Below are 22,146 nucleotides of genomic sequence, written 5' to 3'. Positions count from 1 at the left end.
TATATGATTATATGATATATATCTACAATGTCTGAAATACAACTTCTGGAAATGTTTCTTTGACGATGAACTTCAATAAAAAAACAACAAGAAAAACAGATAAAACTTTTAAGTATATATTTTCATCAAAAATGAACAGGATTCAGCACTCCATGTGTGTATATGCAATCGTGATAAGAGATACAGACCAGAACACGTACATGTGAGGCCAACTCAGAACAATAAATCATCACTCTGGAAGAAAACATTAACCAGTGGAATGAGTATGACCCTCCATGGGAGACATCCCAACGATCTGAGTAGACTAGATGGTGACAATGAAGCCTTGAGCACCGGAGTGAGAGTTGGTGACCTCTCCCCAAAAAACAAAGGGGTTCCTTGCAGAAATAAAGGACGCTTGACAAAAGGGGGAAAACATAAAAAATACATGAAATATTAACAAACGAGGCAGTTAGTGCAGAAAATGCCAGAGAAAGCAGACACAACCCAACACATTCCAGGATCCTGCAACAGTTTAACTCAATCTGATTACTCACAAAGGTACAAACAAATGGCAAATATCATTCACCAAAATCTTGCTTTAAAATACAAACTCATGAATGCCCATCTCTTCACAAAGGTACCATAAATTCAAGCCCGATACAGTTTTAGTGTCAAAATCTTACATATTATATGATAATCAATACATTATTTCAGATAGGACAATCCATAATAACCATACGGTTATAATATTACGGGATAACCAAACACGATCAACTCCCCCAGCAGATTAAACCATTCCCAACACATACATGTTCCTCAACCAGTGGAGCACCTCACCACAGTCATTGTTTGTGCCATCAGTCAGACAACCAAATTATATTCTCTGTCAATCAGCTTCCAAATGTTGCTACTCTGTCATTCGTTGCCACGCCCCGCTGCTGCTTCCCTTCTCATCATACGTTCAGAATCCAAAGCCCCACTCTCTGCCCTGTGTAGACTTCCCTCGGGTTTCTGACCCTGCTTCGTTGAACATCCGACAGGTGGTTCCCCATTCTGCTTTCAGTCTTTAAAGGACAGGGGTGTTTTCAACAAATTTTAGAAGCAGGGAAAATGACCCATAATATGGAAATGAGTCGTGAATAAGGAGGTTAACTAGCAAAGTCATTCTTCATCAGTCCAGAGATGAGAGGGGCGAAGAACATGTTGGAGAGAACTGCAGTCAGCTCGTCTTCTTCAGTCTGCAGATAACTCAAGGGGAACCTCTTCCCCCAGAAAGTGGTGACTGCAACCCATTTCGCAGGGAGAACGAGAGGGGAACAACAGGGGAGGATTTAAAAGGAGAGTCGTGGAACAGAATCAGTGGTAGGGTTTAGCAGGCCTGAGTTGACTCTCTGCTGTACACTAGCACTGTTATAAATTCAACAGATTCCGAAGACTTACTAATGAGGCCGACATTATGCAGGTGTTCCAAACTATAAGTGTACAGAAACGGAGAAAGTGCGCAGTTGAGAGAATTCGGCCTTTTCTCCTTGGAGCGACTGAGGATAAGAGGTGACCTGATAGAGGTGTACAAGATGATGAGAGGCATTGATCTTGTAGATAGTCAGCGGCTTTTCCTCAGGGCTACAATGGCTGCCACGGGTTTAATGTGCTTGGGAGCAGGTACAGAGGAGATGTCAGGGGTAAGTTTTATACTCAAGAGTGGTGGGTGTGTGGAATGGGCTGCCGGCAATGGTGGTGGAGGCGGCTACGATAGGGTCTTTTAAGAGACTACTGGATAGGTACATGGAACTTAGAAAAATAGAGGGCTATGGGTAACCCTCGTAAATTCTAATGTCGGGACATGCTCAGCACAACTTTGTGGGCCGAAGGGCCTGTATTATGCTGTAGGTTTTCTATGTTTATTTTTTTCCTTTACCCCACTTTTGTGGAATCAACAAACAGAGAGGACTGGTTTAAGGTGAGAGAGGATTGATTTAATAGGGATCCCAGGGGAAAATTATTAATCCACTCTCCCTTCCGTTTCATTGTTTAACTAACACGATGAGTGCACTCTCAGGTTGGAGGAGCAACACCTCATATTACTTCCGGGTAGCATGAGCATCGATATCTTTAACTTCTATCTCCACCTTTTCATTTCATCAACCCACACGCCAGTCTCCTCCATTATGTCTCCTCACTTCTCTCTTCTCCACTGCGGACCGTCTCCCTCTGGTTCCTCTTTAGTTTCTTCCCCATTGTCCGCTCTCCTCTCCTATCAGATTCCTCCTTTTCAGTCCTTTGCATTTTCCACCTGCCACCTCACAGCGTCTCACTTCATCTCCCCCCCCCCCCCCCCCCCACTCACTCACCTTCACTCTTATCTGGCTTCACCTATCACCTACCAGCTTGGGCTCTTTCCACTCCCCGCACCATCTTATTCCGGCTTCTCCGCACTTCCAGTCCTGATGAAGGGTCTCGGCAGGAAATCTCTGCTTTGCTCTATCCCCTCTATAGAAGCTACCGGACCTCCTGACTTCCTCCAACATTTTGTGTCTGTGACTCTGCATCTCCAACATCTGCAGAAACTCAGCGGGACAGAGTGCAGAATGCAGAGACTACATCGGGTCTCTCTAATGTCGAGGAGGCCACACCTGGAAAACTGGAAACAGTGGATGACCCCAACAGTCACGATGCTGAAAAGTTGCCTCAAATGGAAGGACTGTTTGGGAACCTGACTCGTGGTGAGGAAAGTGTTCTCGGGCAGGTCTGGCACTTCATCCACTTGCAGTTGGCTTCCAGACCACTTCACAATCGCTGTAAACCTCTCCCTTTTGTGGACAACACTACCACTTGCTGGTGATTTGCCACAATAACAGGACCCCCCCCCCCCCCCCTCCCGATTTGTGGACTCCATTGTCACCAGGTGGCGCTCTGCCGCAATAACGCTGAGAGACAGAAATGTAACGCTGCAGCCTGCTGAAATATTTATTCAAGGTTCAGAGTTGTTTAATTCCATTTCCAGCAGGCATGTGTAAACGAGGTCGAAATAATTATTACTCCGGCTCCAATACAACACAAAAACACAATAGTAACAACATATATCCACAGCTTATATACTGTGCACGGATTGATTGTATGTTCATAAAGTGACGCTCGGCATAGGATGCCTGCATATAAGATGACAGACGGGAAATGATAAAGTCGAGGTGTTTGGTGTTGTGGAAGGGTGGGTTAGAGGGTAGAGATATTTATCAGCCTTACTGCTTGGGCAAAGTATCTGTCCCGGAGGCTGGTAATCCTGGTGAGGATGCTGAGCATCTCCCCACCAATGAGAGTGAGATGAATCGTCCATCAGTGGGATGGGTGGAGATAGATTATGAAAATTAGGTTGGTGCTTGATCTCAAGAGAGGGAAATTGGAAAATACTAATGAGGTGCTTTTAGAATTGCTTGTAATTGTGCCCTCTTGAAAAATGTTAATTCTGGAATGGGTGTTGTCCAAAGAACCAAATTTGATTAGGGAGCTTATGGTAAAGGAAACACGTGGACATTGTGATCGTAACATGTTGCAATTCACCCTGCACTTTGAGAGAGGAAAGGTACAACAAGATGCATCATTATTAGTAGGGTGAGGGGAACTTCGGAGGCACGGGAGAAGAGCTTACCAAAGTTGATTGGAAGGGGACACTAGCAGGGATGATGGCAGAATTGCTATGGCTGGAGTTGTTCAACTCGACAGCCTCAGGGTTGAAGAGAAACACATCATATTCCACCTGCAGAGCTCCAACAGGAAGGCATGAATATCGGTTTCTCCTTCCAGTAAAAAAATTACTGCCCACCTTTCCTTCTACATACCCCCGAGTAATGTAACTTTACACATTCTGACCACTGACATCTGGGACTTCCATATTCCTGCCAGTGTCTTCTACAGATAAGAGTGATGTACGATACTTATTCAGTTCATCAGCCATCATCTTTCACCCTCACCCCATTAATATCTCTCCAGCATCATTTTCCGTTGGTTTGATATTCGCTGCTGTCTCTCTTTTACACTATATATGCCTGAAGATAAAAATAGTATCCTCTTTAATAATACTGGCTAGCTCACCTAAGTATTCCATCTTTTCCTTCTTAATGATTTTAGTTGCATTCTGTTTGCTTTTAAAAGCTTCACAATCCTCCAACTTATAGTAATTTTTGTTCTGTGCCCTCTCTTTGTTTTATATGTTGTCTTCGGTTTCCCTTATCAGCCACGGTTTTGTCAACTTACCTTTAGAATACCACTTCCACTCTGACTTCTGAATTGCTTCTAGAAATTCCAGCCATTGTTGCTCTGTTTCATGTTCTTTTTAAATCAATTTTGACAATTTTTCTCTCATGCCTCTCTAATTCTCTTTATTCCACATCGACTTTAGTTTCTCCTTCTCTAATATCGGGGTGAATTTGATAAGATTAAGAACACTTGCCCCTGAGTGTTCTTTGGACTCAAGTGACCTAATTAATTCCGGTTCGTTACTACACCCAATCCAGAATAGCTGATCCCCAAGTGGGCTCAATCACGAGCTGCTCTAAAAAGCATCTTGTAGGCATTCTAGGAATTCCTCCTCTTCAAACCAACACCATCCTGATTTTCCTAATCACCTGCATGACAATCCCCATGACTATTGTAACATTGCCCGTTTGGCACTCATTTTCCATCTCTCATTGTAATTTGTGGATCACATATTTACTACTGTTTTGGGGTCACTATAAAATTCCCATTAGGGGTTTTTTGTACATTTGCTGTTCCTTAATACTACCCACAGATTCTACACTGCCCAACGCTATGCCACCTCTTATCTAACGATTTTATTTAGTATTTCACCAACAGAGTCACACAACCCCACGACCAGCTTGTTATTTCACTAAACATATAAATATCTGGGAAACAAGGGGACTTGCAGGTGCAAGAAATCGAGAGAAATTCACACAAAGTGCTGGAGAAGCTCAGCAGGTCAGGCAGCATCTGTGGATGGGAATCAACATTTCGGGCCAATACCCTTCTTTGGGACTCTTGATAACCACGTATCTGGGAAATCAACCAGCAAAGCCAACAGAAAGTAGTGCAATATTGAGAAAACCTGTGACAAAATTTATTTCAAGGCTTTAAAAACTGCGGAACAGAGCTCTATGCTCAACAAATACAACAAAGGCAATAAACACTTCCATCAATACCGACATTGACTTTTTTAAAATGAAAATATCTTAGTCCCATTTCGATCATAAAATTTACAAAGATAAGTAAGAACAGAAATGACAAGTTTAGAAAAGTCTATTTACACTCAAACCCACCGGGATTAACACTTCCTTGGACAGAAGGAGGAAGAAGAATAACGCACATGAGAAAAAAAATCACATATGACCACAAGACACAGGAGCAGAATCGGCCATTTGGCCCATCGAGTCTGCTACACCATTTCATCATGAGCTGATCCAATCTGCCCTTCAGTCCCATTCCCCCGCCTTCTCACCATAAACTTTGATGCCCTGATTACTCAGATACCTATCAATCTCTGCCTTAAACACACTCAATGACTTGGCCTCCACTGCTGCCCGTGGCAAAAAAATGCCACAGATTCACCACCCTCTGACTTAAAAAAAATTCTCCACATCTCTGTTCTGCATGGGCGCCCTGCAAACCTTAAGTCATGCCCTCTTGTACTAGGCTCCCCCAGTCACTCCTGAAATTGCATTCAGCAATGGGGATGGACTAATATCCAGCCTGCAGCTTCTTGGAACTTTCTCCCCAATGTGAACCCAGTCGTCTGTTACAAGGTTAGATTATTGAGTGAATCCCTTCCCATATTCACAGCAGGTGAACGGCCTCTCCCCAGTGGAACACAATGATGCAGCATTCGTGAAGACGGTTGAGAGAATCTCTTCGCAAAGTCTGAGTAGACGATCATCATCTAACCGGTGTGAACTTGCTGGTGTTTTAATAGTCGAGATAATCGTGTGAATGCCTTCCCACATTCAGAGGTCGACGGCCTCTCCCCAGTGGAACTCACTGGTGTGCCAGCAGATCAGATAACTGAGTGAATCCCTTCTCACAATCTGAGCGGGTGAAATCCCTCTCTGCTGTGTGAACTGACTGATGAGTCACGAGGTGAGATGATGTGGTGAATCCCTTCCCACAGTCTGAACAGGTGAACGGCCGGTCCCCAGTGTGAACTAACTGGTGTACTTGTAGGCTACCTAACTGTGTGAATCCCTTTCCACAGTCTGAGTAGGTGAACAGCCTCTCCCCACTGTGAACTCACTGGTGTCCCTATAAGTTGAATGATCGAGTGAATCCATCCCCACAGTCTGAGCAGGTGAACAGCTTCTCCCCAGTGTGAACTTGCTGGTGTCTCTGTAGGTTAGATGACTGAGCAAATCCCTTCCCACAGACACAGCAGGTGAAATCCCTCTCTGCAGTGTGAACTGACTGGTGAGTCACTAGGTGAGATGATGTGGTGAATCTCTTCCCACAGTCTGAGCCACACAACCCCATCAGTTCCATTATCCAAGTCATTGACAAACTATGTAAGAAGTAGCGGTCCGAATACTGACCCCTGAAGACCACAAGTCACTGCTGGCCAACCAGAAAAGGCCCCTTTTATTCCCACTCGCTGCCTCTTGGCTGTCAGCCATTCCTCTATCCATGCCAGTATTACTTCTGACTTTTATCCTGTTAAGCAGTTTCATGTGTGACACCTTATCAGAAGCTTTCTGAAAATCCAAGTAAATGATATCCACTGCCTCTCGTTTGTCCATCCTGCTTATGACTTCCTCGAAGATCTGTAACAGACTTGTCAGGCAAGATTTCCCTGTACAGAACCTATGCTGGCTTTGTCATTATATCATTAGTCTCCTAGTACCCCAGAACCTCATCTGTTATCATGACTCCACACTTTCCCAGCCACTGAGGTTAGGCTAACTGGACTATAATTTGCTTTACTTTGCCTTCCTCCCTTCTCAAAGAGTGGATTGGCATTTGCAATCTTCCTGTCCTCCGGGACCATGCCAGAATCAAGTGATTCTTGACGTGTCATGACCAATGCATCTGTTATCTCTCCAGCAACCTCTCTCAGGACTTTGGGATGTAGTCCAACTGGTCCAGGTGACTTATCCACTTTAAGAACCTGAGTTTGCCTAGCAAGTTTTCCTTTGTAATAGCAATGGCACTCACTCCTGTTCCCTGACACTCTTGGATCTCTGGCACACCGGTGGTGTCTTCCACAGACAAGACAGATGAAAAGTATCTATCAAGTTCATCTACCAGCTCTTCCCCATTTGTACCCCATGAGCATCATTTTCCAGTGGTCCAATATCAACTCTCGCCTCCCTTTCATATATTTTATAACTGGTTGATATTATTTATAGTTTGCTGTCTTATTTCACCTTTCCCCTTATAGCTTTTATTTTTAATTTGCCTGTTGTTGGATGTTAAAAGCTACCCAATTATCCAACCTACTACTCACTTTTGCTACCTAATATTCTTTTGTACAGTCTTTCACTTCCTTTGTCAGCACTATGTCTGTGGGACATATCTATCCTGTACATTATGAACTATTCCCAGAAACGTCAGCCATTTCTGCTCTGACGTCATCTCCACCAGCATCCTCCAATCCACCTGGGGAATCACCTCTCTCATGCCTCTGAAATTCCCTTTCATTCCATTGTGATACTATGCATCTGACCTGTGCTTCTCCCTCACAAATTGCAGTAGGAATTCAATCATTTTATGATCACTGCCTTCTACTGGTTCCTTTACATTAACCTCCCTAATAAGATCTGGGTTATTACACAACACCCAATCTAAGATCGCAGTTCCCCGAGTAGGCTCAACCATCAGCTGCTCTAAAAAGCCATTTCGTTAGCATTCAATACATCCCCTCTTTTGCGATCTCACGCCAATCTGACTTTCCCAATCCTCCTGCAGAGTGAAGTCACCCACTACAGTTGTGTCATTAAATTTATTACATAAAAGCCAAACATTCAGCAGTACCTGGGGCAGAAGTGAGGATACATGCTTTTACCAAGGAGAGAAGGTGTTGTTGAAGCTGAAAGGCCTGAAGGTAGATAAGACACCGCAGAGTTCAGAAAGAGGTAGCTGAAGAGATTGTGAAGGCATTAGAGTCATAAAATACTACAACACAGGAAAATGCCATTCGGTCAGTCTAGTCCGTGCTAAAGCATTAATCTTCCGAGTTCCAACAACTTCCACCTGGACCATAGCCCTCCATATGCTTATCATCCAGTGACCTAAGCAAACTTCTCTTAAAGATTACAATCGTCCGTGCCACTTGCTCTGCAGCTCGGTGCACACTCTCCCCGCCTCTGAATGAAGAAGTTCCCCCTTAGTTTTCTCTTCAAGTGATGAGTAATCATCGATCACAAATCACTAGATTTTGGAACGATTCTGGTGGACCAGACTTTTGCAAATGCCACTCCAGTCTTTAAGAAGAGAGGGGGCACAAGAAAGAAAATCATTGGACAGTTAGTCTGACCTTAGTTGTCAGGAAGATGTTAGAGTGTACTAAGAGTGTGTTTTTTGGGTACTGTAATTGGGGAAACATGATGAAGTAGGCCAAAGTCAGTCGGATTCTTTCAAGGAAATCTTGACTGACAAATCTCTTTGAATACTTTGCGGAAATAGCAGGCAAGATAGATAAAGCAGAAGCAGTGTATGTTGTTTGCTTGGATTTTCAGATGATCTTTAACAAGGTACCCCATGCAAGGCTTATTGAGAAAGTAAGGAGGCATGGGATCCAAGGGCACATTGCTTTGTGCATCCAGAACTGGCTTGCTCACAGAAGACAAAGAGTGGTTGCAGACTGGTCATATTCCACATGGAGGTCGGTGACCAGTGGTCTGCCTCAGGGATCGGTTCTGGGTCCCCTACCCTTCGTGACTATTATAAATGACCTGGATGAGGAAGTGGAGGTATGGGTTAGTAAATTTGCTGATGACACAAAGGTTGGGTTAGATTGCAGGGGGATATTGATAGTCTGCAAACCTGGGCTGAAGAGTGGCAAATGGAGTACAACCCAAAGAAGTGTGATGTTTGTCATTTGCTTTGGTCAAATATGATAGAATATAGTATAAATGGTAAGCCTCTTGGCAGTGTGGAGGAACAGAGGGATCTTGGGGACGGAGTCCATAGGACACTCAAAGCTGCTATGTAGGTTGACTCTGTGGTTAAGAAGCCATTCTGTGTATTGACCTTAATCATCCGCAGGCTTGAGTTTAAAAGCCGAGATGTAATGTTGCAGCTATATTGGACTTTGGTCAGAGCCCACGTGGAGTACTGTGCTCAGTTCTGGTCGCCAAACTACAGGAAGGATTTGGAAGCCATAGAAAGGGTGCTGAGGAGATTTACGAGGGTGTTGTTTGGATAGGGGAGCATGCCTTTTGAGAATAGGTTGAGTGAACTCAGTCTTTTCTCCTTGGAGTGGAGGAGAATGAGAGGTGACCTGATCGAGGTGTTCACGAAAATGAGAGACATTGATCGTGTGGATAGTTGGAGGCTTTTTCCCAGGGCTGAAATTGCTAGCACGAGAGGGCATAGTTTGAAGATGCTTGGATGTAGGTACAGAGGAGATGTCAGGGGTAAGTTTTTTTTACACAGAGAGTGGTGAGTGCTTGGAATGGGCTGCCGGCAATGGTGGTGAAGGCGGACACGATAGGGTCTTTTAAGAGACTCCTGGATAGGTACACAGAGCTTAGAAAAACAGAGAACTGTAGGTAACCCTTGGCATTTCTAGAGCAAGGACATGTTCGGCATCGCTTTGTGAGCCAAAGGGCCTGTAACGTGCCGCAGGTTTTCTATGTTTCTAAGGTGCTGCACGTGAGGCTGCTTAACAGGATCACAGCTCATGGAATTACAGGAAAGAAACTTGTACTGACAAGGGAGAAAGAGTCAGAATAATGTGGGCAATTCTGATTTGCTGTCGGTAACTCATGCTGCTCTGTAGGGGTCAGTATTGAGACCGCATCATTTCATGTTAAATGTGAATGAGATGGATGACAGAATTGATACCTTGGCGACGAACATTGCAGTTGATACAAAGATAGGTACGGGACAGGTAGTTTAGAGCAAAGCGGGAGTCTGCAGAAGGACTTCGATAGGTCTGGAGAATGCCAGCAAAGTAGCAGTTGAAATACAGTGTATGCATGTCATGTACATTTGGTAAAAGTAATTGGGCGTAGAAAAAAAATAAATGGGAGAAACTTGAAAAAATTAGATGTGCATAAGTGCTTGTGAGTCCTTGAGCAAGAGGCCCTAAAGGTTTGCTTGCAAATTGAGTTGATTAAGGATGACAACTGCAATGTTAGCAATATAAGAGCAGGGATGCGATACTATAGCTTTATAACGCATTGGGCAGATCACTGTTGGTGGATTATGAGCAGATTCCGACCTGTACTTACGATTTATTATCTGAGCAAAAGATGTGTTCGTATTGGAGTGGGTCTGCAGAAGTTTCAAAGAATGATTCCAGGAAGACCAAGAGTGGATGACCTGGATGAGGAAGTACGTGGGAAGGGATTCACTCAGTCATCCAACCTACAGAAATTTATCAATATCCACTGCTGCTGATTTCTACACACAAATAAATCAAAAGGGATATGCCCAATCAAATAGATGATTAATCGATCAATAGCCCCCAAAACAACACGTCCCAGCCGGACACATAACAGGTGACTTTACATCTCACAACAGTGGATTCAGTAATGAAACCCGTGATTAATGTTGTTGTCCCTCTGAAATCATAAGAAACGCACTAAGGTGCAGTTAAATGAGAGCGCATCCCCACAGGTGATGTCGCACAGACCCCCCTCGAGCCTGACGTCACGCATGGGCTTCCCACACCGGGATCTGCCCTTACGTGCACAGCGTCTTACGTCATCCATGCGCTGGTGTGCTCAGTCTTTATCAGTTTAATAGCTTGGCTAAGAATCACGTGACCAGCCCTCCCCCACCGCTGTCAACAGAGGATTCAGGGGCTGCGCTATTCCCATTGGTGCAAAGCGATGTCAATCCCTTGTTACCACCAGTCGCAGAGGTGGACAAGTCGATGGGGCGTTACCCCCGCTGAGTTCGCCGCCCGCTCCGGCCACATCACAGCGGAGTAAATGTCCGTTTTTTGATTTATTTCCATTTCCCTCCAAGGGAAGTTGGGGCGTTTGTGAAGCGTCTCCTGCGGCCGGAGTCTGATGTGTCGCCGAGAGGTGGAGACCGCTCGGCCCGTCGGTCTGATGCCAGCTCCCTGGGGAGGGAGAGGAGGGATTTTATTGAAAGGAAAAAGATGGTGTGACAGGGAGCGGACAGAATGTTTGTCCCGGTGGATATCTGTGGAAATGTTTGAGCCCACGGTGGTGGTGAGCAGAGGGATTCACATGGGGGGGCGGGGAACACCGACAGACGGTTCACCTGCAAGTGGGGCCAATGACGGGGGTAGGAGGTGAGTGGTTGGGGCAACACGGGGCTGCGGAAGATGGACATTTTTTGCACAGAGGATTAAAAAAGTGATTGGAGAGTATTTGTATTAGAGAGTGCAATGAAGTTTCAACAGACTGATCCCTGAAATGGTTGTGTAATCATATAAAGAAAGATCAAATGTGATAACCCTTTCATTTAGAGAATCGAGGACTGAGAGGTGAACACATTGCAATGCACATCATTACTGGTTGAAACAGGGATCCCAGTCTCTGAACAAGGGGGTGGATGCCTATATTTTATAATAAAACCCCTATTGGTTTACCTTTACCTCCTCTCCTAGTTTTATGCTTGCCCTGGTCCTTCACACCCCCTTACCTGCTTAAGATTCAGCCCATTAGCAACAGTCAGCAATTCATTCTTTTTGGCTTTTCGTAATGCCTCAGGGGTTGGCGCTTCCAGAAATTTATAAATGTCCATTGCTGCTGATTTCCACACACAAATAAATTAAAAGGGATTTCCCCAATCAAATCAATAATTCATCGATCAATAGCCCCCAAATTTGTTACGAACCATAATGCTTTAGAAACAAGCCAGCAGCAATAGACTACACCTGGAGTCTGGTTTTGATGTTAAATCTGTCTTTATTAGAATCTACTTGTAAAATTGCAACTTAAACAAGATAAACAGAAGTTAACAGTGTTAAGTTTATAAATGTGTGTAAATGTAACTCCCAAACTATTGAGCTTGGGGGAAACAAGGCTTACAGTCTTGAGATGATAAAGTATGAAAGTTCAGTTGAACTACAGATTAGGCGATGAGAGAGAGAGAGAGAGAGAGAGAGTTATAATCCAGGGTAAATGGCGAGAGAAGGCAAATATGTAGAATTGCACAGGTTCCACGGTGGTAAAACGAGAGAACAGTCGCTGGAGATTTTATCCGTCATCGTTCGAAATCCACATACAAATTATCATCGAAAGTGACTTGTCACAAGGGGTATCATCTTCAAGTGAACTACCACACCACAGCCAGGCAAGGGTTAACACATAAGTGGTCTCCACAGGATACCCCAAATCCGATCCACTGTTAAGGATCAAACGAGGTGACAACCACACATTCGATGTACGGCGAATCGATAATTAACCCACCCTTGTGGGCATAGGAAGGTTCCAAACAGTGACCCTTGGCCACTAGTTCCCTGGTTTCGATTCTTCCATTTTTCCTCCTTCGTCTCTGTCTGACTCTGAGTGTCTGTGTCCTCGGTTAAAACTAAACAAGCTGCGAGCGATGTAAACAAGCTGCAAGTCAGACTGAGTCGGCATCCTAATCTCTGTCTCTCTCTCTTAAAATGACAGTCCACAGCAAACAAAACCCAGGGATTCATAATAACAAGTGTTGTTATGAATTCAACACCACCAGTGTGCCAGAGATCCGTGAGTGTCAGGGAACAGGAGTGAGTGCCATTGCTATTACAAAGGAAAACGTTTGAGGCAAACACAGGTTCTTAAAGTGGATAAGTCATCTGAACCAGGTGGACTACATCCCAGAGTCCTGAGAGAGGTTGCTGGAGAGATAACAGATGCATTGGTCATGACACGTCAAGAATCACTTGATTCTGGCATGGTCCCTGAGGACAGGAAGATTGCAAATGCCAATCCACTCTTTGAGAAGGGAGGAGGGCAAAGTAAAGCAAATTATAGTCCAGTTAGCCTAATCTCAGTGGCTGGGAAAGTGTGGAGTCATGATAACAGTTGAGGTTTTGGTGTACTAGACTAATGATATAATGTCAAAGCCAGCTTGGTTCTATACAGGGAAATCTTGCCTGACAAGTCTGTTACAGATCTTCGGGGAAACCATAAGCAGGATGGACAAACGAGAGGCAGTGGATATCATTTACTTGGATTTTCAGAAAGCTTCCGATAAGGTGTCACACATGAAACTGCTTAACAGGATAAATGTCAGAAGTAATACTGGCATGGATAGAGGAATGGCTGACAGCCAAGAGGCAGCGAGTGGGAATAAAAGGGGCCTTTTCTGGTTGGCCAGCAGTGATTAGTGGTCTTCAGGGGTCAGTATTCGGACCGCTACTTTTCACAGTTTGTCAATGATTTGGATAATGGAACTGATGGCTTTGTGACAAGGTTTGTGGATGATACAAAGGTAGGTGGAGGCGATGGTAGTGCTGACGAAGCAATGCGATTGCAGCAGGACACAAACAAATTTGAAGAACGATCAAGAAAGTGGCAGATGGAATACAATATTGGGAAAAGTACGGTAGTACATTTCGGCAAAAGGAACAATAGTGAACTGTTATGTGATTGGGGAGAAGGTTCAAGCCACAGAAGTACAGAAGGAAACGTGATGATGATGATGATGATGATGATGTCCTCGACTCAGGACTGACTCGGGGCAGCGTCGGGCATTTCCATGCCTTACAAGGCGCGAATCGGAAGGTTGTGTAGGGAGCTTCTCCTCACATAGACATTTCACAGTATTTTTCTTTATTTTATGAGGTCGAATTGCGAGCTCAACACTCAACCCGGCACGGATGGAAAGCGTACAAGGGAGAGGACCGACTGTATTCAAACCCGGGAACCTCCGTTACGGAGTCCGGCGCTGACGTCACTACGACACCAGGACCTTGGGCAAGACTCCCAGAAGATTAACTTCCGGGTTGAGTCTGTGGTAAAGAAGGCAAATACAATGCTGGCTTTATTTAAAGTGAAGTAGAATATATCAGCAAGGAGATAATGCTGATACTTTACAAGACACTCCTCAGGCCGCACGTCAGAACATAAGAAATGGGAGCAGGAGTCGGCCATTGGCCCATTGAGTATGTCCCGCCATGCAATAAGATCATGGCTGATCCGTCAGGAAACTCAGCTCCATCTACCTGCCTCTTCCCTATAACCCTTCATTACCTTATTCTGCAAAAACCTATCGAACTCTATCTTAAATATACTTCGTGAGGAAACCTCAACTGCTTCCCTGGACAGAGAAGTCCACAGATTCACCATTCTGTGGGAAAAGCAGTTTCCCCTCATCTCCGTCCTAACTCTTCTCTCCTGAATCTTGAGGCAATGTCCCCGAGTTCTACTCTCATCTACCAATGGAAACAACTTTCCTACTATCTTATCTATCCCTTTCAAAATTCTGGGTATTTCTATAAGATTCCCTCTCATTCTTCTGCACCCCAGAGAGAAAAGTCCCAGGCGACTCAATCTCTCCTCATCCCTGGAATCAAACTGTTTCACCTTCTCTGCATTGCCTCCAAAGCCAGTACTATATATCCTTCCTCGAGTACGGAGACCAGAACTGGACACAGTACTCCAGGTGCGGCCTCACCTGTACCCTGTATAGTGGCAGCATTACCTCCCTGCTCTTGAATTCAATCCCTCTACCAATGAAGGCTAACATTCCGTTAGTTAGAGTATGCGGGACTTCTATCTTAGAAAATGTGTGTTATCATTGGAGAGAGTCCAGTGGATCTTCAAGAAGACGATTTCGGGAATGAAGGGGTTAAGCATGAGAAGCGTTTGCCAGCTTTGGGCCTGTATTCCTGCACTGACTTATGTTTAGTAAATGTGGGTGGAGGGTGTTCAGAAGCTGCAGAAGGCTGTAAATCTCGTCACCTCCATCTTGGGTACGAGACTACAAAGAATCCAGGACATCTTCAGGAAGCGGTATCACAGAAAGGCAGCGTCCATTATAAAGGACCTTCAGCACCCAGGACATGCCCTTTCCTCACTGTTACCATCAGGTAGGAGATACAGAAGCCTGAAGGCGCACACTCAGTGATTCAGGAAAAGCTTCTACCCCTCTGCCATCCGATTCCTGAATGGACTTTGAAAGCTTTGGACACTCTTCAATATACAGTATTTCTGTGTTTACACATTTTAATAAAATATTCATCACACATAATTGATTTACTTGTTGATTATTGTTTTAATTAGTTTATTATTATTATCTATGCCAGAATATGTATTGCATTGAACTGCTGCTGCTGTCAACAAATTTCAAGCCAAATGCCTGTTGTAATAAACCTCATCCTGAATCTTGAATCTCACTGAAACCCACTGAATGTGGAAAAGGTCCGGATAGGGTGGATGAGGAGAGGCCTTTTCCTATGGTGGGGGTAGCCATAACAGAGGGCACAGCCTGAAAGCGGAGGAGCAACCTTTTAGAGCAGTTGAGGAGGATTTTATTTAGTCAGAGAGCAGTGAATCTGTGGAATTCTCTGACACAGACGGCGGTGGGGGCCAGGTCTGTGGGTACATTTCAGGCAAAAGCTAATAGTTTATGGATCAGTCGAGGCATTACAGGATATGCCGAGGAGACAGGTGCATGGGGTTGAGTGAGAACCGGGATCAGCCATGATAGAACGGCGGAGCAGACTCAATAGAGCTGAATGGCCTAATTTTGCTCCTATGTTTTATAGTATTATTCTGCATGTGTCTTACACAGTGAAGATTGACACAAAATACTTGTTACATTCGGCCGCGATTTCTTTGCTCTATTACTAACACGCCAGCATCATCTTCCAGTGGTACAATATCAACTCTTCCCTCTCTTTTACTCTTTGTATATCTGAACAACTTTTGATACCTGATATTATTGGATCACTTACCGTAATTTTTCATCATGTCTCTCCTGTGTGTGTGTGTTTTATTTTTGTTGTCTCCTGTTGGTTATGTAAAAGATTTCCAATCCTCTCACTTCCCACTGTTTTCTTACTATATTACATGACCCTGCTTTTGCTTTTATCAAATACAGGAGAAAATCTGTGGATGCTGGAAATCCAAGTAACACATACACAAAATGCTGGAGGAACCTGGGAGGCCAGGCAGCACATATGGGAAATAGCAAACAGTCGACGTTTCGGGCCGAGACCCTTCATCAGGACTGGGAACAAAAAAGATGAGACGTCAGAGGAAGCAAGTGTGGGGGTTGGAGGGGTGGAAGATGTGGTAGGTGATGGGTGAAACTGGGAGAGGGGGAGCAGTGAAGGAAAAATCTTTGGATTTTATTTCCTTAACGATTCTCGAAAGATCAATGCTAATGCCTCCACATCACTTCAGCCACCTCTTTCGGATCTCAGGGGTGTACACCATCTGGTCCAGGTGACCTATTTACCTTCAGACCATCTCTGTTTCCCAAAGAACCTTCTCCCGTGTAACGTAACTTTACACATTCTGACCACTGACATCTGGGACTTCCATATTCCTGCCAGTGTCTTCGAGAGATAAGAGTGACGTACAAGACTTATTCAGTTCATCTGCCATCACCTTGCAGCCCCACCCCATTTCTACATCTACAGCATCATTTTTCAGTGGTCCGATATCCACTTCAGCCTCTCTTTTACACTATATGTACCTGAAGAAAAATTTGGTATCCTCTTTAATATTGCAGGCTAGCACATCTATGTATTCCATCTTTTCCTTCTTAATTATTTTAGTTGCATTCTGTTTGTTTTTAAAAGCTTCCCAATTCTCTAACTTCCTAATAATTTTTGCTCTGTGCCCTCTCCTTGGTTCTTACATTGTCTTTGGTTTCTCTTTATCAGCCACGGTTTTCACACTTTACCTTTAGAATACTACTTGCTCTTTGTGATGTGCATATACCCTGTGCCTCCCGAATTGCTTCCAGAAATTCCAGCCATTGCTGTTCTGTTTTCATCCCTGCCCGTGTTCTTTTCAAATCAATTTTGACCAATTCTTCTCTCTTGCCCTCTTTTTAAATCTTGTTATTAATTTTAAACAAACATAAATGAAACGTGAATACAAATTGTTTGGGAGTACATATTTAACAGTTTAAATAGACATTCAGATATATAATAATAAAAATAGATAACCTCCCAAACTCATAACATTGATGAACAAAGAAATAAAAAGAAAAAAAAGACCTCAGAAAAAAAAACACTAACCAACATGGGCCATTCAATAATGTTAAGTACGTATACAGTAGTGCTAATAACTCCGAACCTCCATCCAAATAATTAAATATAATATAAGTAAGGTTTAGGAAAAGACAATTCAACTCATATGAAAATGTTTCATCATTTCCATCGAAATACATCTTTATGTCATCAGGGACGCACCTTCTGAATTCTTCAATTAAAACCAACTCTTTCAAGCTGTTAAAATCATCATACATGATCAGATGTGCACCAGCAGTCAAAACACACAAATTTCTCATAAGCAAATTCTGTATGTCTGGTTCATAGATTTCTTCAAATTTCTAAACTTTTGCCTGTCTGCTTCTGGGACCAACTCGTAAGGTTTGAGCACAGCCTGTTTCACTGGGTCATAATGTGTGGTGCGTGACCATGTGGTTAAGGTGGTGAACTAGCGATCTGAAGGTCATGAGTTCGAGCCTCAGCCGAGGCAGCTTGTGTGTCCTTGAGCAAAGCACTGAACCACACACAGCTCCTGCACATTTATAGCCCAGTGGCGATGATTGGGGCAGCATAAATAAGTAAATAATCAGCTGCTTCAGCTACTGTCAAAGCAGAATAGGCTTGCTAAGCCTTCCCTTTAATTACACTTTGTAAGAGAATTTTCTGTCTGTTTTTCTGCCTTTCCAGCCTGAAACTGTCTCTGCCTTTCCAGAGCCTCCATCTTCAATTTTTCTAACTTCTACTGGAGCTCAAGCCCACGATGTTTACTTTCAGGAAACACCTCCAACTCCTCCACTTTAAACACCCCCTCAGATACATAATGTTCAGCTGTTATCCTCTGCATCACTGCCCTCCTCATTGTCAATTTCACCTCAGCAAGTATTAACGTTCTAGCAATACTCAACAACTCAATCCTTCTGGTGTCCTCTAATGCCTGAGAGGTTCACACTTCCAGATATCTATCAACATCCATTGCTGCTGATTTTCCACACACAAATTAATCAAAAGGGATTTCCCCAATGAAATCCATATTAAATCAATCCTTAAATTTGTTCATATCCCAGGTGCAGGCCCCATTTTGTTACAAACCGTAACGCTTTAGAAATGAACCAGCAGCAACAGACTACTCCCAGTGGCCATACATTTTAATTCCATGTCCCATTCCCATTCTGATATGTCTATCCATGGCCTCCTTTACTGTCAAAATTAATCCAAACTCAGGTTGGAGGAACAACACTTTATGTACCGGCTGGGTAGCCTCCAACCTGATGGCATGAACATTGACCTCTAACTTCGATTAATGCTCCTCTTCCCCTTCTTACCCCATCACTGACATATTTAATTGTTTGCCTGTTTTCCATGTCTCTCTGGTGCTTCCCCCCACCTTTCTTTCTCCCGAGGCCTCCTGTCCGATGATTCGTTCCCATCTCCAGCTCTGTATCACTTTCGCCAATCACCTTTCCAGCTCTTAGCTTCATCCCACCACCTTCGGTCTTCTCCTATCATTTTGCATTTCACCCTCCCCCCACCACTTTCAAATCTCTAAGTATCTTTCCTTTCAGTTAGTCCTGACGAAGGGTCTCAGCCTGAAACATTGACAGTTCTTCTCCTTATAGATACTGCCTGGCCTGCTGTTTTCCACCAACATTTTGTGTGTGTTGTTTGAATTTCCAGCATCTGCAATTTCCTGATGAGTGTTACGTTTATAAATATAACTAGCAAACTATTGAGCTCGGGGGAGACAAGGGTTGGAGTCTTGAGATGGTAAAGTATGAAAGTTCAGTTCAACCACAGAATAGGTGATGAGAGAGATATTTGTAATCCAGGGTAAATGTTGAGAGAAGGCAATTATGTCGTATTCCACAGGTTCCATGGTGGTAAAATGAGACCAACAGTCGCTGTAGATTTTATCTGTCATCCTTCTAAATCCACAAACTAATTATCACCCGAAGTGACTTATCATGAGGGGTATCATCTTCAAATGAATTACCACACCACAGCCAGGCAAGGGTTAACACATAAGTGGTCTCTGCAGGATAAACCAAATCAGATCCACTCCTACGGATCAAATGATGTGACAACCACACATTTGAGTACGGTGAATCGATAATTAGCCCATCCTTGTGGGCAAAGGAAAGTTCCAAACAGTGGCCCTTGGCCACTAGTTCCCTGGTTTCGATTCTTCCATTTTTCCTCCTTCGTCTCCGTCTGACTCTGTGTCTGTGTCCTCGGTTAAAACTAAACAAGCTGCACGCGATGTAAACAAGCTGCAAGTCAGACACATTTGCTCTCTCTCCCTCTCCCTCCCTCCCTCTCTCCCTCCCCACAGCAAACAAAACCTAGGGATTCATAACAATGATCACTCCCCATTCTGAGCTGACAGGTGTGCCAGTAGGTGGGATGACTGAGTGAATCCTTTCCCACATTCTTAGCAGGTGAACGGCCTCTCTCTAGTGTGAACTCGCTGGTGTGCCAGTAGGGTAGATGACAGAGTGAATCCCTTCCCACAGACTGAGCAGGTGAACTGCTACTCCGCAGTGTGAATTCGCTGATGACTCTTTAGGGTGAATGATCGAGTGAATCCCTTCCCACAGACTGAGCAGGTGAACGGCATCTCCCCAGTGTGAACTCGCTGATGTACCAGTAGGGTGGATGACAGAGTGAATCCTTTCCCACAGACTGAGCAGGTGAACGGCTTCTCCCCAGTGTGAACTCGCTGATGTACCAGTAGGGTAGATGACTGAGTGAATCCTTTCCCACAGACTGAGCAGGTGAACGGCTTCTCCCCAGTGTGAATTTGCTGATGTACCAGTAGGGTAGATGACTGAGTGAATCCTTTCCCACAGACTGAGCAGGTGAACTGCTTCTCCGCAGTGTGAATTCGCTGATGACTCTTTAGGGTGAATGATCGAGTGAATCCCTTCCCACAGACTGAGCAGGTGAACGGCTTCTCCCCAGTGTGAACTCGCTGATGTACCAGTAGGGTAGATGACAGAGTGAATCCTTTCCCACAGACTGAGCAGGTGAACGGCTTCTCCCCAGTGTGAACTCGCTGATGTACCAGTAGGGTAGATGACTGAGTGAATCCTTTCCCACAGACTGAGCAGGTGAACGGCTTCTCCCCAGTGTGAATTTGCTGATGTACCAGTAGGGTAGATGACTGAGTGAATCCTTTCCCACAGACTGAGCAGGTGAACTGCTTCTCCGCAGTGTGAATTCGCTGATGACTCTTTAGGGTGAATGATCGAGTGAATCCCTTCCCACAGACTGAGCAGGTGAACGGCTTCTCCCCAGTGTGAACTCGCTGATGTACCAGTAGGGTAGATGACAGAGTGAATCCTTTCCCACAGACTGAGCAGGTGAATGGCTTCTCCCCAGTGTGAACTCGCTGATGTACCAGTAGGGTAGATGACTGAGTGAATCCTTTCCCACAGACTGAGCAGGTGAACGGCTTCTCCCCAGTGTGAATTTGCTGATGTACCAGTAGGGTAGATGACTGAGTGAATCCTTTCCCACAGACTGAGCAGGTGAACGGCTTCTCCCCAGTGTGAATTTGCTGATGTACCAGGAGGGTAGATGACAGAGTGAATCCTTTCCCACAGACTGAGCAGGTGAACGGCCTCTCCCCAGTGTGAACTCGCTGGTGACTCCGTAAGTCAGATGACATATTGAATCCTCTCCAACACACTGAGCAGGTGAAAGGCCTCTCCCCAGTGTGAACTCGCTGATGACTCTGTAGGGTGGATGACCGAGTGAATCCTTTCCCACAGACTGAGCAGGTGAATGGCCTCTCTCCAGTGTGAACTCGCTGATGTCTCTGTAGGCTGAATAAATTAGTGAATGTCTGCCCACAGACTGAGCAGGTGAACGGCCTCTCCCCAGTGTGAACTCGCTGATGATTCCATAGGTTGGATAAATGAGTGAAGCTCTTCCCACAGACTGAGCAGGTGAATGGCCTCTCCCCAGTGTGAACTCGCTGATGTCTCTGTAGGTTGGATGACTGAGTGAATCCCTTTCCACACACTGAGCAGGAGAACAGCTTCTCCCCAGTGTGAGCTCGCTGATGTCTTTGTAGGTTGGATGACAGAGTGAATCCTTTCCCACAGACTGAGCAGGGGAATGGCTTCTCCTCAGTGTGAACCCACTGGTGAGCCATTAGGTCAAATGACTGAGTGAATCCCTTCCCACAGAGTGAGCAGGTGAACGGCCTCTCCCCAGTATGAACTCGCTGATGTCTCTGTAGGTTGGATGACTGAGTGAATCCCTTTCCACAGACTGAGCAGGTGAAAGGCTTCTCCCCAGAGTGAACTCGCTGATGTACCAGTAGGGTAGATGACTGAGTGAATACTTTCCCACAGACTGATCAGGTGAATGGCCTCTCTCCAGTGTGAACTCGCTGATGACTCTGTAGTGTGGATGACTGAGTGAATCCTTTCCCACAGACTGAGCAGGTGAACGGCTTCTCCCCAGTGTGAACTCGCTTGTGACTGTGCAGGTGGGATGACTGAGTGAATCCCTTCCCACATTGTGAGCAGGTGAACGGCCTCAGCCCAGTGTGAACACGCTGGTGAGCCATTAGGTCAGATGACCGAGTGAATCCTTTCCCAGAAATTCAGCAGATGACCAGCCTCTGCCCGGTGTGGTGTGAACTGATTGGTGTGTTCACAGGTGAGAAGACCGACTGAACCCCTTCTCACACACAGAACAGGTGAATGGCCTTGCCCAGTGTGTGAACCTGCTGATCTAACTTCAATTGTGATAACCGAGTGAATCCATTCCCACTGTCTGAGCAGGTGAAAGGCCTTTCTCCTGTGTAAGTTACAGGT

The 22,146-nt window shown here is 44.8% G+C and overlaps 2 protein-coding genes across 2 annotated transcripts in view; both read right to left on the bottom strand.

Annotated features, from left to right (window-relative positions):
• The window catches only part of LOC132390375 (zinc finger protein 239-like), a 445,145-nt gene that overhangs the window by 10,333 nt on the left and 412,666 nt on the right, over positions 1-22,146 (bottom strand). The gene's annotated exons all lie outside the window — the stretch shown is intronic.
• LOC132390362 (oocyte zinc finger protein XlCOF6-like) overlaps positions 13,871-22,146 on the bottom strand; it is a 43,626-nt gene continuing 35,350 nt past the window's right edge. Inside the window, exon 2 of the mRNA XM_059962972.1 lies at positions 13,871-21,660. Coding sequence (XP_059818955.1) covers positions 19,848-21,660 — 1,813 coding nt within the window. The 3' untranslated portion in view covers positions 13,871-19,847. The remainder of the gene's footprint in view (positions 21,661-22,146) is intronic.

The sequence above is a fragment of the Hypanus sabinus genome, unplaced genomic scaffold, assembly GCF_030144855.1.
Source record: "Hypanus sabinus isolate sHypSab1 unplaced genomic scaffold, sHypSab1.hap1 scaffold_88, whole genome shotgun sequence".
In the NCBI taxonomy this organism is placed as follows: Eukaryota; Metazoa; Chordata; class Chondrichthyes; order Myliobatiformes; family Dasyatidae; genus Hypanus; species Hypanus sabinus.
The sequence above is the reverse complement of the archived record's forward strand: the minus strand, read 5'-3'. Positions and strand labels throughout refer to the sequence as shown.